Raw genomic sequence first — 13831 nt, 5'->3', positions numbered from 1 at the left:
AAAGCTATTCCCTCACAAGAACAACAAGCAGTTCACATCTAGTGACATCCCCTTTCATAGACATCTAAGAAAAACATTTTTTTCCCCATCATAACAGATCAACAACAAAAGGAACTCTCATCCTGAGGGACCTCCCTCCAGCTCAAACTTGCACAAATAAAACCTCTCCCAGACCAGTTCCCAGACCATGTCACAACCCCTCACCCCCATAATATTTTCAGAAATGTTTTTTTCTGTTTGAAATATTCTTTCCACCAACCTGCCTTATCCTATTACCTTTAATTTACTAATTTCAGTCCTTAAGAGAAGTCTTGACTTTATTCAGAATAAGTCAGGGCTCCCCATTATGTGTTTTCATGTATTATTTGTTTATTTGGATGACTATATAGTAAATATCTGTCTTTTCTGTCATAAAGTACATTCTATGAGGGTTTCCACACTGTACCTCTCATGCCGGTTAACATACTAAGGATTTAATAAATAGTTGTTAATTGAATCAGTTTGTGCTTTTTTCCAAATCAGAGCATACTGTTATCTGCCTCTAGCCAATTTAATATCTTACTATGCGTTCTCTACCAAGGTACCCAGTTAAGCAAAAATATTGTTTATATTAAAATGACTTTGTAGCTTTATTTTTATTAAGATAAATATTTCTCCTATATATGCTACATCATATATGCGATTTGTTACAGCACCTGCCTGAAAACCCTGGCATTGCCTTGATGTAGTGAGTCACAGATCTGTGTTTGTTCAGTGACAGCTGCATACTTGCCATAAATGTCACTATGGCTAGGTGATCATGACAGTTTTTCAACTGACTCGGATTTCTAGGACTTCCTTTACTCAAACAGCTCTTTCCCATGTAGCTGATGTTTCTTTATATAAACTTATCTTGCCAGAATCAACTAACCATCATTCTTCTCTCTTAGGGCTAGCTGTTCTGCTGCTAGTTTTTATCCCCTCAGGTGATTTTAACATACCTTAAGAATGTTCAAGCATAATTTACTGATACTTATATATCTTCTCATTTTTAGTATGTTTTGTGAAAACTTGCTGTGATATTCATGCCCTGTACAATGAAAATGCAGTTACGTTTCCCCCCTGCCCCTGGACATTCATGAACATTATAGCCATGACTGTTACTTGTGAAAATTATCCCTGATTCTTCAGTGTGACATTATTTTATTTATTTCGTAATCACAGCCACATGATGTTGGGAGGAACCATAACAGTATAATTCCATAGCAAGTCATTTGCTTCTTTGTTTGGATCCTGAAGTCACATCCGCTGGAACTCGAGCTGGTGCTTACATGTGGAGAAAATAGCGGCACTTAAAAAGGCTGAATATGACACCAGGGCAAATGGACAGTAGTTCAGGAGAGCTGAATTGCAAGGTGCATGGGAAAGAAAGGTGGGAAATAGCTAGAAAGGACGACTGGGTTCATGGTATAAATGGCCCTGCATGACATACTGTGACTTTGACTTGCTGATCATGAGTATATTTGAGGCACATACTAGAAGGTCAGAACTGCATTTGGAAAATATTGTGTCAGCTTATTATACAATAGTGATAGAAACAGGTGCATTGCTGGACTTGGGCATATGGTCAAACTGTGCAAAGTTTGTTGTGAACTTCAACACTAGACCCCACTTAATTCCGGTTGTCAAGCAAGAGGGCTGTAGCTGGAGTATAGGAAGAAATCTTGTACAGATCAAAGGTTCGTCCTACGTTGGGTACTTGTAAGCCAGCTTGGCGTATATTTGAAATTCAAAGATAAAATCAAAGATGAGATTACATATAAAAATAATTTTTTATTAATCACCTAGCTCCTGGAGTTTAGTACTGTGGTGAAATCAATTCCTCCTTAACTCATTCCTCTTTATTCTTTACTTTATTAAGACTCTTACTAAAAAAAAAAAAAAAAATTTGTTCATTTTCCTGTGTATATATAAGAGGACATTCTGAACTGATGCTTACTTTTTACATTTCAAGATCTTCCCTTGGAATAACACAATCATTCTGAACATTAATAATTACTTCTAATAACTTATAAATGGGGTGAAAATCTTCCTTCCTCCAGGACACACACCAGTACACATAAAATAATCCTCTTAGATTTTAATAGACTAGTGCATACTACTGTTAAAGAATGAAGAAAAAAGTGCCCTCGCATACCAGTTTATCTAGGATAGTCTCAATCTGCATCCATTAATTAAATTATTAATAATGCCTTCTGTCATAATAAAGAAGTATTTTGATCTGAAAGAGAAATTATATATTTATAATTTTAAGCCCATGGGCAATGGCAGATGTAAATGCCAGTGTTAATCCAAGCTCTGAAACACACTGGTTGATTTTAGCAAGAAAGTTCACTTTAGAGTCTTCATCTATAAAATTAGGGAAAGTAAGTTTACCTTGCAGAGCTGTTGTGAGGAAAAAATACAGAACTGGCTTCATGGGTGTGAAGGCCATGTAGTCACACAGGGCTCCATGCAAAGAAGGATCCCATGCTTGATTAAATGCTTTATTCATCTCTTGAAATGCTCAGTACATTTTTAACAAGGGACAGTGTGCTTTCATTTTGCTCTGAGCAAATACAATGGTCATGATTCAATAAAAAAGGTACTAACTTAATCCAGATTTTCTCCCTTAATTCTTCCATTCTAGTTTGAGTCCTGATTTTATTTCACCAACCAGAAACACATTTATAGGCATTTAAACCAACTGAAATACTAAAATATAACAGAAGCAGGTTATTTTTCATATAAAAGCAAATTTCCATTAAATTATACAATATAGACCCAATAATATTTATGGTAGAAGACACCATCTATTTAAATGTTGAGAATTTAACAATAAATTACTAATGTATTTTCATGAGTAATGATGTAACTTGCTTTGTTTTTTGGGGGGAGCATTTTTGTTTTGTTTTGTTCAGTTTATACAGGCTGCTAAAATGATTTTAATATTGTAGGTGATTCTCCAAAATAATGAAAAATCTCCTGGCTTTTTTACATACATAAATGTCTTTCTACACCTAGGTAGTCACACTGGGGACAATGTAAGTATCCTGAAACTCTTTTTCTGTATGTGGCACAGAGTACTACCATGAGCATTAAAAAATTCACTTAAATATTCATAATGATAGCTTTAAATTTTGAGCTCTTAGTGTACTCCGGCACCATACTAAATGCTCTGTGTGTATTTTCTACATATATTATCAACTCACACATACAAACAAAGCTTCCTTCTGAGGAGGGTGTTATTATTTTCATGGCAATAATGACAATATTGAGGCTTAGAGAAAATAACTTATCAAACCCATATAGGCAGAATATAGAGCTTAATTTTGAAAACTAAATCCCTTAATTTTGAAAACTAAATCTCTGCATCTTATTAAAGCCTGGGCTCCTAATCAGTGTATCGGTGTTGCAAGCTGGCATCCAAGGATGTATTCTCAGAACTCCTTGATTCTATAACAGTTAAAACTGTGTGTATTCTCTAATAAATAATGTGACTGATAAAAATACATGTGTATTCTGCATCATCTGTGTGTTCTGTTACATTTGTCCTTATTCCCCAGAAGTATACCTAGATTGTAATAAGCTAGTAAGAGGTCAATGAGACAGATTTAAAATAGAAATTATTCATTTGCACTAAGTGAAGGATACGTGGTATCATACTCTACCATGCAGATGAAAGTTTAGAGAGGAATAAGATAAGGGAGAATGTAATCATGCACAACATAGTATATTTAAAGGATAACAGGGCGCTTGGGTGGCTCAGTGGGTTAAGCCTCTGCCTTCCGCGCAAATCAGGATCCCAGGGTCCTGGGATCGAGCCCCGCATCAGGCTCTCTGCACAGCAGGGAGCCTGCTTCCTCCTCCCTCTCTGCCTGCCTCTCTGCCTACTTGTGATCTCTCTCTGTCAAATAACTAACTAACTAACTAAATAAATAAATAAATAAATCGATCTTTAAAAAAAAATAAATAAAGGCATAACAAACTCCAAAAGCCTATATGCCAGCAGCTGGCTCCTCATCCACATTGCCAAGAGCAATTTAATTTCAGGAAAATGAAACCTTGTGCCACATTAGATACATGTTGCTATTTTAAATGTTACTGTTTGTGTAGTTGTATTCTTATATTTTGTAAACATGTTTTGGTATTATAATTGTGTAAGGCTATAAGTACAAGAACTTATTTTATATTCAAACATGCTTAAAAGTTACATAAAAATGAAAACTTAAATCAATATTGGGAGTTTTTGAGGGTGTTTGTTTGTTTGTTTTGTTTTTTTGCTTTCCTTTTACTTTAAAAGGAACTTGGAGGAGCTCAGTTGTGTGGCAGTTCATGTGACTGGTTGATTGTTAACAACATATCATTGGTTTTTATTACTATTTCACACTACATTGTCATTATACTGACTGTTTCATTTCGATCATTTTCATTTTCTCATTAGGCTTTCTTCTTTTGCGTTATTTTTGTAAATGTTTAAGCATTAATCATTGTATGTAAAAGTTAAAACAATTCATTATATTTTACCTCGTTATATACTTCCTATGATTATTCTCATGAATCATTATTTTAAAAATCTTTTCTGGAGCATAATGACTTGCTTCATTTTCCTGATAAGTTAAGCCTTTGAAAAAATAACTCTCCCTGGCCTATGGTATGGTAAAATGAGAAAAGTTATTAGATCTGATAGAAAACTGAATTCATTGAATTTCTGAGACATAAGGAATACGTTTGGAAACTTATAATGACTTGTTTGATTTTATAATAAAAGCTACATGCTTTGTAAAGTATTAAATTAAAATTAAATTTTTTAAAAAAGGAGAAATTCCCAATTCCCAATTTATGTAGTTAGACATGTCCTCAAGTTTTGCAAAGTTAATCTAGGAGAGTTAGCAGTACAATTTACTGATTATGAGACTGACTTAATCTGTTTTATTTTTTGAATTGGGAAAGGTGATCCATTTTCCAAAAGTGTCCAGTTTGTTACAATTATTGGTTAATGGCTTATACCCATTATATCAGTTTTGAAAGACAGTACAGTATTTATTTCCCTTTTTATTCCTGAAGTTCTTGGGTCAGGGGAATGCTGACTATTGGAGGAAAAGGGGTCAAATTCAAGAAAAGGTAAAAATAAAAAGGTCAGATAAGAATCATTCTAAAATAAAATTGATCGCTCTATCTTTTTTTATGTATTTTAAAAGAAATGAATTATAAATTTAAAGGTAATCAATTAACCAGAAATATACAAACTTAAAATATGTCCTGAAAATCTTTTGTTCTCATCCTTTTTCATGTTACCTTTTCATCCTGGAGCAGGAGTGAAATACTAAAACTATTTTATATTTCCACTTGCGTACAAATGTCCTGTCCATGGACAGTTGTTCCTTCTTCCCATATATTATTTGAGAGGGAATGAATCATCTACAGTACACAGCCATTTTGTACATTATTTTCCTGTTAGGTTCTAATTAAAATAAAATGCATTAACACTTCCATACATTACATTACTTGAAAATGATAATGCTTTCTATTAAACTGTGCTTTTAATATTCTGTTTTACCTGCAGCTGAATGTGGTGCATCTGCAACAAATAATGAAGGAATTTTGCTTTCTCCAAATTATCCACTCAACTATGAAAACAACCATGAATGCATTTATAGTATTCAGGTTCAAGCAGGAAAGGGAATCAATATTTCAGCCAGAACATTTCATTTAGCACAAGGAGACGTTCTTAAGGTAGGTGAACTCAGAAACTCTTGTATTTTGATAATTTTTAGTCAGTAAGTACATATTAATACATATATATGCATATATATGTGTGATCAACCATAAGTTGATTCTGCCATTCATAGATTTCAATTATACATTATTTCCTATTATCCTATTATCATTTTCATTGAGATAAATGTTTTGTTGCCAATGCTTATTTATAATACAGATATTTTTATTTTATGATACATAAATTTTAATGTTTCAATAACACCAAATCATATATATAAAACATAATTAACATAGGAATGGTTATTTCTTTAAGAAATAGAGTGATGGTTTATTTTTGTTTTGATATCTTTTAAGTTACTTGGTTATCTCTGTTGATACATGGATTGTTTTTGCATTTATTATTACAAAAATTTGTATTTTGTAAATGCATAAAACTAATGACTTCCTATCTGTAAGTTATATACATAAAATATATTTTATTAATAGTAAACATCTAGTGGGTGGCACAGTTGGTTAAGCATCTGACTCTTGCTTTGGGGTCAGGTGTCCAGCCCTACATCTGGCATCACGCTCAGCACGTAGTCTGCTTGGGATTCTTTCTCCCTCTCCATCTGCCTATTTTCTAAACTAAATAAATAAATAGATCTTTAAAAATATTAATAATGATAATAAATATTTAGTGTAAAATTTACAAATTTATTCTAAAAAGTTGAAATAGGCAAAGGTCTTATTTTTTTAAAAGATACAATATTTCCACATTTGCTGATTAATATTTTGCCAAGCAAGTGTTTTAGTAAATATAATTTATATGAGGAAGTAGAATAAAAATAAACACTTCTATAAAAATCACTTTTAATATTTTTAAAATAATTGCATAAATTTTTCCTAATAATTTTTCCTAATTGTCAATATTTCCTTCCTGGTAAGAAATCCAACATAATTCTGTTTTCAGAAATCTTTAAAAAAAAAAAAAAGTGACATCTCAGGTTGGCAGGGGTAGGGGATCATTGTTTAGCAGTGATGTTAAAAAAATTTCTTAAAAAAATATAATTTTGATGATAATTGATGATCTAATATAGACAGAACTGTGTGCTTGTAAGATTTGTTTAGACATGGGAAATTTCCTTAGATATATACAATTTTACTATTAATTTAGGATCATTCTTATTTTTTGTTCTTTTCCCCAATAAGCAACAGGGATTCACTTTATAATCTCCTCAACCTCCAGTTCATTGTTTGGATTTTCTTGTTAACATAAGCTTTATTTGCTGAATTAGAGTCAGCATTGAGATTAATGGGATGCCTAAACCTCGAAGTGAGGCAGTGCTTATGTTTTCCTCAGGCCAAGTATGAGGAGAAATATATCAAGACATAGATCAGATGTATAAGGCTAGCCGCTAACCTGTATCTCATAAGCAGCTATAATAAACATATGGTTATAAGTTAACAGTTAAGAAGTGCTTCCCCAGGCCTACCACTATTCTTCCTAAAATATTTCTTTCTTTAAAATATCATTCTCTGTGTTGCTTGAAAGATATCCATTACTTCTCCATACTGAATTATGGCTATTAATTGGGAAATTCATTTAGGATCACAGGTGATGCCTTTATAAAGAATAACCTGAATGTGCTCCTCAGAATAATTTCTGTCTAATCTGCTGCTTCCTTGGAATAAGGTAACATGTGCTTGTTACCTGTGTTACCTGAGGATGGTTGACACTCCAGTAAAAAGTGACATTGTGGGTGCATGTGATGGTGACAAACAAAAGAAGGCAGAAAAATGCAATTCAAGGCCCTTTAAATAAAGATTTTTAAATAAATAAGGATTTTTCTTTCATGAAAATTTATATCCCCAGCAAAGATTTCTGTAACTTTTCTAGAATAAAGATATGTTTCCCCAAGTTGAAAAGATTACATATACTAAATATTAGAGTAGTAACAGCCCCTGCTGGTAATCTTGCCTTGGTTTTATTCTGAATTATTATTTCAAAATAACTTTAGCAAGCCACTGTATAGAGACCATTGGGCTTTAAACTCTAACTCTGTGGTCTTCATGGTCTCTCCATCAGTTTAAGATGTAAATGATTAAATGTTGTCTTATCCTTCCCATTAATTCCATGAACAGCTAGTTCAGAAGTACCTACTGATACAGGCACAGTTAGGCACGAAACAGACAGATGCTCCCTCCAAAGGACAGATGATTAATTTTCAAAGACTAAGGAGCCCGGAGTCCTTTCATGATGCAGGATGATTTCCCCCACTGCAAACCAGTCCATGAGAGCCCACTCTTATCCTAGCATGTTCCAACATTACACCTAGTGCAGTCAGCTCTTTGTCCGTTCAGACCAGGAAATCAGAAGAAATTAGTAAAACTAGGGCATCTGGGTGGCTCTGTCAGTTAAGCAGCTGCCTTGGGCTCTGGTCATGATGCCAGGACCCTGGAATGGAGCTGCATCAGACTCCCTGATCAGTGGGGAGCCTGCTTCTCCCTCTCCCTCTCCCTCTGCTGCTCTGCTTCTGCTCCCGCGCTCACATTCTCCCTCTCAAATAAATAAATTAAATCTGTAAAAAAGAAAAGAAAAGAAATTAGTAGAACAAATAGCCCATTATAGAACCCTTTGTCCCTTGACTCAGAAAAGCATTGCTTTTCTTGTTATGGTAGGATTGGCTATGTTCTTTGGGATAATATTCTCTTATAAACTCTATATGAGTGAAAGGTCTAGACAAGGCTTTTTTTCTTCTGACTGCATTTACTTTATAATATCACTGTATTGGATTCTGACTAAAAGAGCAATAATAATAAAAACGTGTGTGTATCAACTTAATCTATACCTACATACACACATACACACACACACACACACACACACACACACACACACACACACACATTCTCCAGAGAGCATGCCATTCAGGCTGATGCCCACTTAGTCATCCGCCCACTCTTTCTCTTTCCCTCCTCTTTCCATAAATTACCTTACTTACATACAGCCATACTAATAAAGTTGATATCAAATATAGCTGATCATATGACTCCTCTAGGTAGTTTATTCCTGGTACCACTACCAGATTTTCCTGATTCAGTAGATCTGGGGAAAACTGTTTTAGTTGGTCTGTACCTGGAATTTTGGATTTTTATAAAGCTCTTTGGATTATCTGATAGACATCAGGTTTGGGAATTATGAATATATCCTTCTTTGGTTCTGTTCCTTTTAATGGGCAAGAATACTGAACTTCTCCAACCCTCACTCAAAATATGTAATTTAATTACTTCTTTCAATTAACATTTATAGGAGGTGTTTATTATATGTATACTCTAAACAATCACCAATGAGTAATTGCCATTGTCAGCCTGATAAGACAAAAGCTGAGTAGCAATCAGAAATACTATCTCTGTTTTTTTGTTGTAATGCTTGTTTTTATTTTCAGAAAAAGACTGAGTATTATGTTTAGATAAGGGAATGTAGCAGAGAAAAAATTCAAGGCTATCTTTTTACCACACTCAGTATTTTGTAGTTTAAAGATTTATGTCTAATGCAAAATGTAGACAGGATGGATGATTATGGAGAAGAGTCAGTTAAATAACTTAATATTGGTTTTGAGAGTCTGAAAGAATTATCATAGTTATGTGAAACTAAATAGTTAAAGGACTGGATTAATAACTAATAACATTCTTCTAGCAATATGAAAAGAAAGTTATTAAAATGTTGTTTTTCAAGACGTATTATTTTCAAGCTTATTTTGTAACCTATGTGCTAGTGTTTGGGAATACTATTTGTGAGAACCTATTGTTAAATTTTCAGTAATTTTGTGAACTGGTTGTTAAACATACACATTATTAAAAATTACATTAGATTAGATTGCAGTTATATTACAGTTGTTATATTAAAAACAAAGGTAACAAATACAACTTCTCATTTCTTAATTATTTTACTCTTTTTGTTATTATGTGTGTTTTTTAGGTGAGCTCTGTGTATTAAATCTCTATGGTGGAAATACTATGCAAAGCATCCATCCTTTCCCAACTCTACATACAGAGATGTCATATTGATAGCTTGATATTGACAATATTAGGAGTAGTTACACTGCAGAAAATGACAAATACTACAGACCTTGACTTGATCTATTCCTTTGCACATCATCTATACTTAAGTTTAAGAATGGGTTGTGTCTATAGTCATTCTGTTGTGAATAACACCAAAATATTGAGAATACATATTTTCTAGAATTAAAAACTATTATTCGGTTTAGCCAAGAAGTTGCTTCTGTCATTTACAAATTCCATTTTCTGATATAACATTGTTTTTTTACATTGCTTTACTTAGATCTTGTTAACTTAAAAAACTCAAGCAATATTCAGTTAGGAACCATTCTTGTTTGTCAGTTGCAATTATAAGAGGCAGATACAAAAATTTGGCCAAAAAAAAAGTATTCTGTGAAAATCAATTACCTCTATGGAATTTGGAGCAGTGAATGTATATACAGGTTTTAATTTTTTTTTTTTTTTTTTTTTTTGCTATTTGTAACTTGCATGCTACATATCCCTTTAATCAGGGATTCCCAGACAGTCTATGGGCCAAATTGGTCTTGACGGCCATGTCTATAAATAAAATTTTACTGGGAGAAAACCATGTTCATTCATTTACTTATTATCTGTCCCTGTTTTTGTGCTACAATGACAGTATTGAGTAGTTATGACAGAGATATTATCTCCTAAATACTATAAATATATTCTGTCTATTCTTTTTTGGAAAAAGTTTGTCTACCTCTCTCTTTTTTAAAATATTTTATTTATTTATTTGACAGAGAGATCACAAGTAGGCAGAGAGGCAGGCAGGAAGCAGGCTCCCTGCTGAGCAGAGGGCCTGATGTGGGGCTCTATCCCAGGACCACAAGAACATGACCTGAGCCGAAGGCAGAGGCTTTAACCCACTGAGCCACCCAGGCACCCCTGAGTCTACCTCTCTTTATATTAATAAAAGTTATTTTTTAAGTATGATTGGATATATACATTCACCAATTCTATTTGTCTGGGAGCTGGTTATTAGACATTTTCTAGCAAACCAGATATCTCAGATGTCCACCATACATATCTACCAACTTTGCTTATTCAGTGGTAATCCTTTGTTCTCTCTTCCTCCAAAAGCACTCTGTAAATATTTATTTGTCAAGAATGCTATATTAGATCTCATAAACCCCTTCATTCTTTCCCATACTGAGGATAACAGAAGTGAATGATTTTCGACAGGCCATCCAGCTTGAGAGGTAGAATTGGGACTTCAAATCTGTTATATAATCACAAAGCTAAACCTCCTGAAAGCGTGCTCTTCATTGTGTCCTAAACTCCTTAACTAAAATATATTAGCTCCTATAATTGTGTACACCTTATATGGCTATTTTGAAGACATAAATATTTTAATATGAACAAAATTTATCTGCTTTGTTTAATTTTATTTTGAAGAGAGCATAAGGTTGGGAACATTGTCCTTTTTGATCACTATTATAAAAGTTATTCTTGTTTATTTTTTATTCAGATTTTGACATCTCACTCACCTTATTAGAAAAACTTTATTTAAATTCCTAAATCAACCTATAAAACAAGCAGCCAAAATGAAAATTCTAATATCCATGAGTGGGAATAATTTGCAGGTTTGTGTGATTATACATATGTACATGTGTGATTTCTTTCCATTTTGTTTTCTATGTACTTTCTGCTCTTGGGGGGATAACATCTGACTTGCTGGGATGCCTGGGTGGCTCCGAGGGTTAGGCCTCTCCCTTCAGCTCAGATCATGGTCTCAGGGTCCTGGGATCAAGCCCCGCATGGGGCTCTCTGCTCAGCAGGAAGCCTGCTTCCCCCTCTCTCTCTGCCTGCTGCTCTGCCTACTTGTGATCTCTCTGTGTCAAATAAATGAATAAAATCTTTAAAAAAGTTATTTAAAAGACAAAACAAAACAAAAAATCTGACTTGCTAATTCATTAAAGGAATGACTGAGAATATGCCTTCTAATTATGCATTTATTAAAAACAAAAAACACAGTTTTGAGTGTTAATAAGCTGTTCATTATAAAGGGTTTGACCTTCCAAATATAGGAAGGTCTGTATACCAAAACTAATTACAGCCCCCCTGATCCATTCTAAAAGGTTTGATAACTGAAACATGGCAACATTTGAGGTCTAGTCTGTTTTATTAAGACACTACCAGGTTAATGGCAACCATTTGACAAATTAGAGCCTCACTGAGGACCTTCGTTAATATTACAAAAGCTCTCAATGCCTTTAATGATATTAATTCTTAAATCAACTTGAAATTCTAAATTTGACATTAAAGTGAGTCTTCATTATCTGAATTAGGGGTTAAGTAACTGAGAATATTTCTATGGGAAACACCATAATCCTCTCCCTTCCAACACGCAAAAAATGTATCATACAGTAATCTTATACTTTTTTAGATTTGTAAATTTTTGAAAAACAACAGTAATCTTATACTTTTTTAGATTTGTAAATTTTTGAAAAACAAAATAGGTATTTTAGATTTGTAAATTTTTGAAAAACAAATAGGTATTAAGACATAGCAAAAATAATAACAATGAAATAAAAACATGAAAAAAGGAAAAAGAGAAAAATAGACCCAAATAAATAAAAGTATGCTTAAGGGATGCCTGGGTGGCTCAGTTGGTTGGACAACTGCCTTCAGCTCAGGTCATGATCCCGAGATTGAGTCCCACATTGGGCTCCCAGCTCCATTGGGAGTCTGCTTCTCCCTCTGACCTTCTCCTCGCTCATGCTCTCTCTCGCTGTCTCTCTCTCAAATAAATAAATAAAATCTTTAAAAGCATGCTTAATAATCCTGACTTTAATCAGAACAGAAATATGAAAAGTAATGATGTCAAAAGTTCTATAGTAAGACCCAGTATAATCACTTTGTACTGTAAATTCACTTTTTAAAAAATATTTTGTTCATCTATTTGAGAGAGAGAACATGAGTTGGGGGATCGAGGGGGAAAGGGAAGAAGGAGAAGCAGACTCCCTGCTGAGCAGGGAGCCTGATGCTGGGCTTGATCCCAGGACCCTAAGATCATGACCCCAGCCAAAGAGAAACTGAGCCATGCAAGTACCTCTGAAAATTTACTTTTAAATGAAATATACATTTTGTTCATTTTATTTTTTTTATTTACATGCTTGCATTCATGTTTGCTTCCAAAGTAATTTGCCTTCGGCTGCAATGTTTTGCTATTTCTTAACTACCTTTATGCTTGCATATGTATTTGAATACATTTGAAGAATTTCATTTACAAGCTAAATAGCATTGGCTTGATCACTAGTATAAAACTCTTCTCTAAAACCTTGCTAATTAACACTTGTTTTTCATCTTAATTTAATAACCCTATACATACTTCCAAAAGTTCATAGTTGAATTATCACACTTCATTTTACTTTTATGATTATAGTGGTATCTCTGTGTTATTTGTTTTCTACCTTTTGACTTTACATTGTTAAATAAACTAGTTAATGAGTTTTGGTGCTGAATTAGATCCTCTCTGCTGGGCTTAAGATATATCTATATATCTATATCTATATCTATCTATATCTATATGTATTAGTATTAGTTCTTTTCAGTCTTTTTCTTTAAATCATTACTTTTAAAATATCTTAAAGATAGTTTCTTTTGAAAAAGAAAAAAGTATGCTTCTGACTTAAAAAGTAGAAAGACACAATGTAAATATCTCTCTTGGGACAGACAATATTTTTTGAATTTCCTTCAGCTTACAAATGATGTCTCAATTTTTTATTTTATTCCCAGCACATAATAGAACTAAATATGAGTTAAATTATTTTGTTTATTTTTTAACATTATGTTATATAAGAACAATTGTCATGTGTAAAGAGAGGGTTTCTCTAATGATTCAACTTTTTTTTTTTTTTTCTTACCACTGAACATTTAAGAAAAACATTAGGAGAGACTTTAAAAAAACAAAACAAAAACAAAAACCAGAATTCAAGAACCAGTTTCTGTTTGCTGATTTACATCAATTAGTTTAATTTATATTGCCCCTTTATTTGGATATTTTTGAGATATGAAGTTCCTACAG

At 33.2% G+C, this 13831-nt stretch overlaps 1 protein-coding gene across 5 annotated transcripts in view; it reads left to right on the top strand.

Moving 5' to 3' along the window:
* Positions 1-13831, top strand: part of CSMD3 (CUB and Sushi multiple domains 3) — a 1246643-nt gene that overhangs the window by 897019 nt on the left and 335793 nt on the right. For all 5 annotated transcript variants that reach the window (XM_032316321.1, XM_032316320.1, XM_032316319.1 and 2 more), the window contains one exon: positions 5585-5754. In XM_032316321.1, coding sequence (XP_032172212.1) covers positions 5585-5754 — 170 coding nt within the window. The remainder of the gene's footprint in view (positions 1-5584; positions 5755-13831) is intronic.

The sequence above is a fragment of the Mustela erminea genome, chromosome 16 (assembly GCF_009829155.1).
Source record: "Mustela erminea isolate mMusErm1 chromosome 16, mMusErm1.Pri, whole genome shotgun sequence".
NCBI classification, from domain to species: Eukaryota; Metazoa; Chordata; class Mammalia; order Carnivora; family Mustelidae; genus Mustela; species Mustela erminea.
Note: the sequence above shows the minus strand (reverse complement) of the source record. Positions and strands in the feature narration are given on the sequence as shown.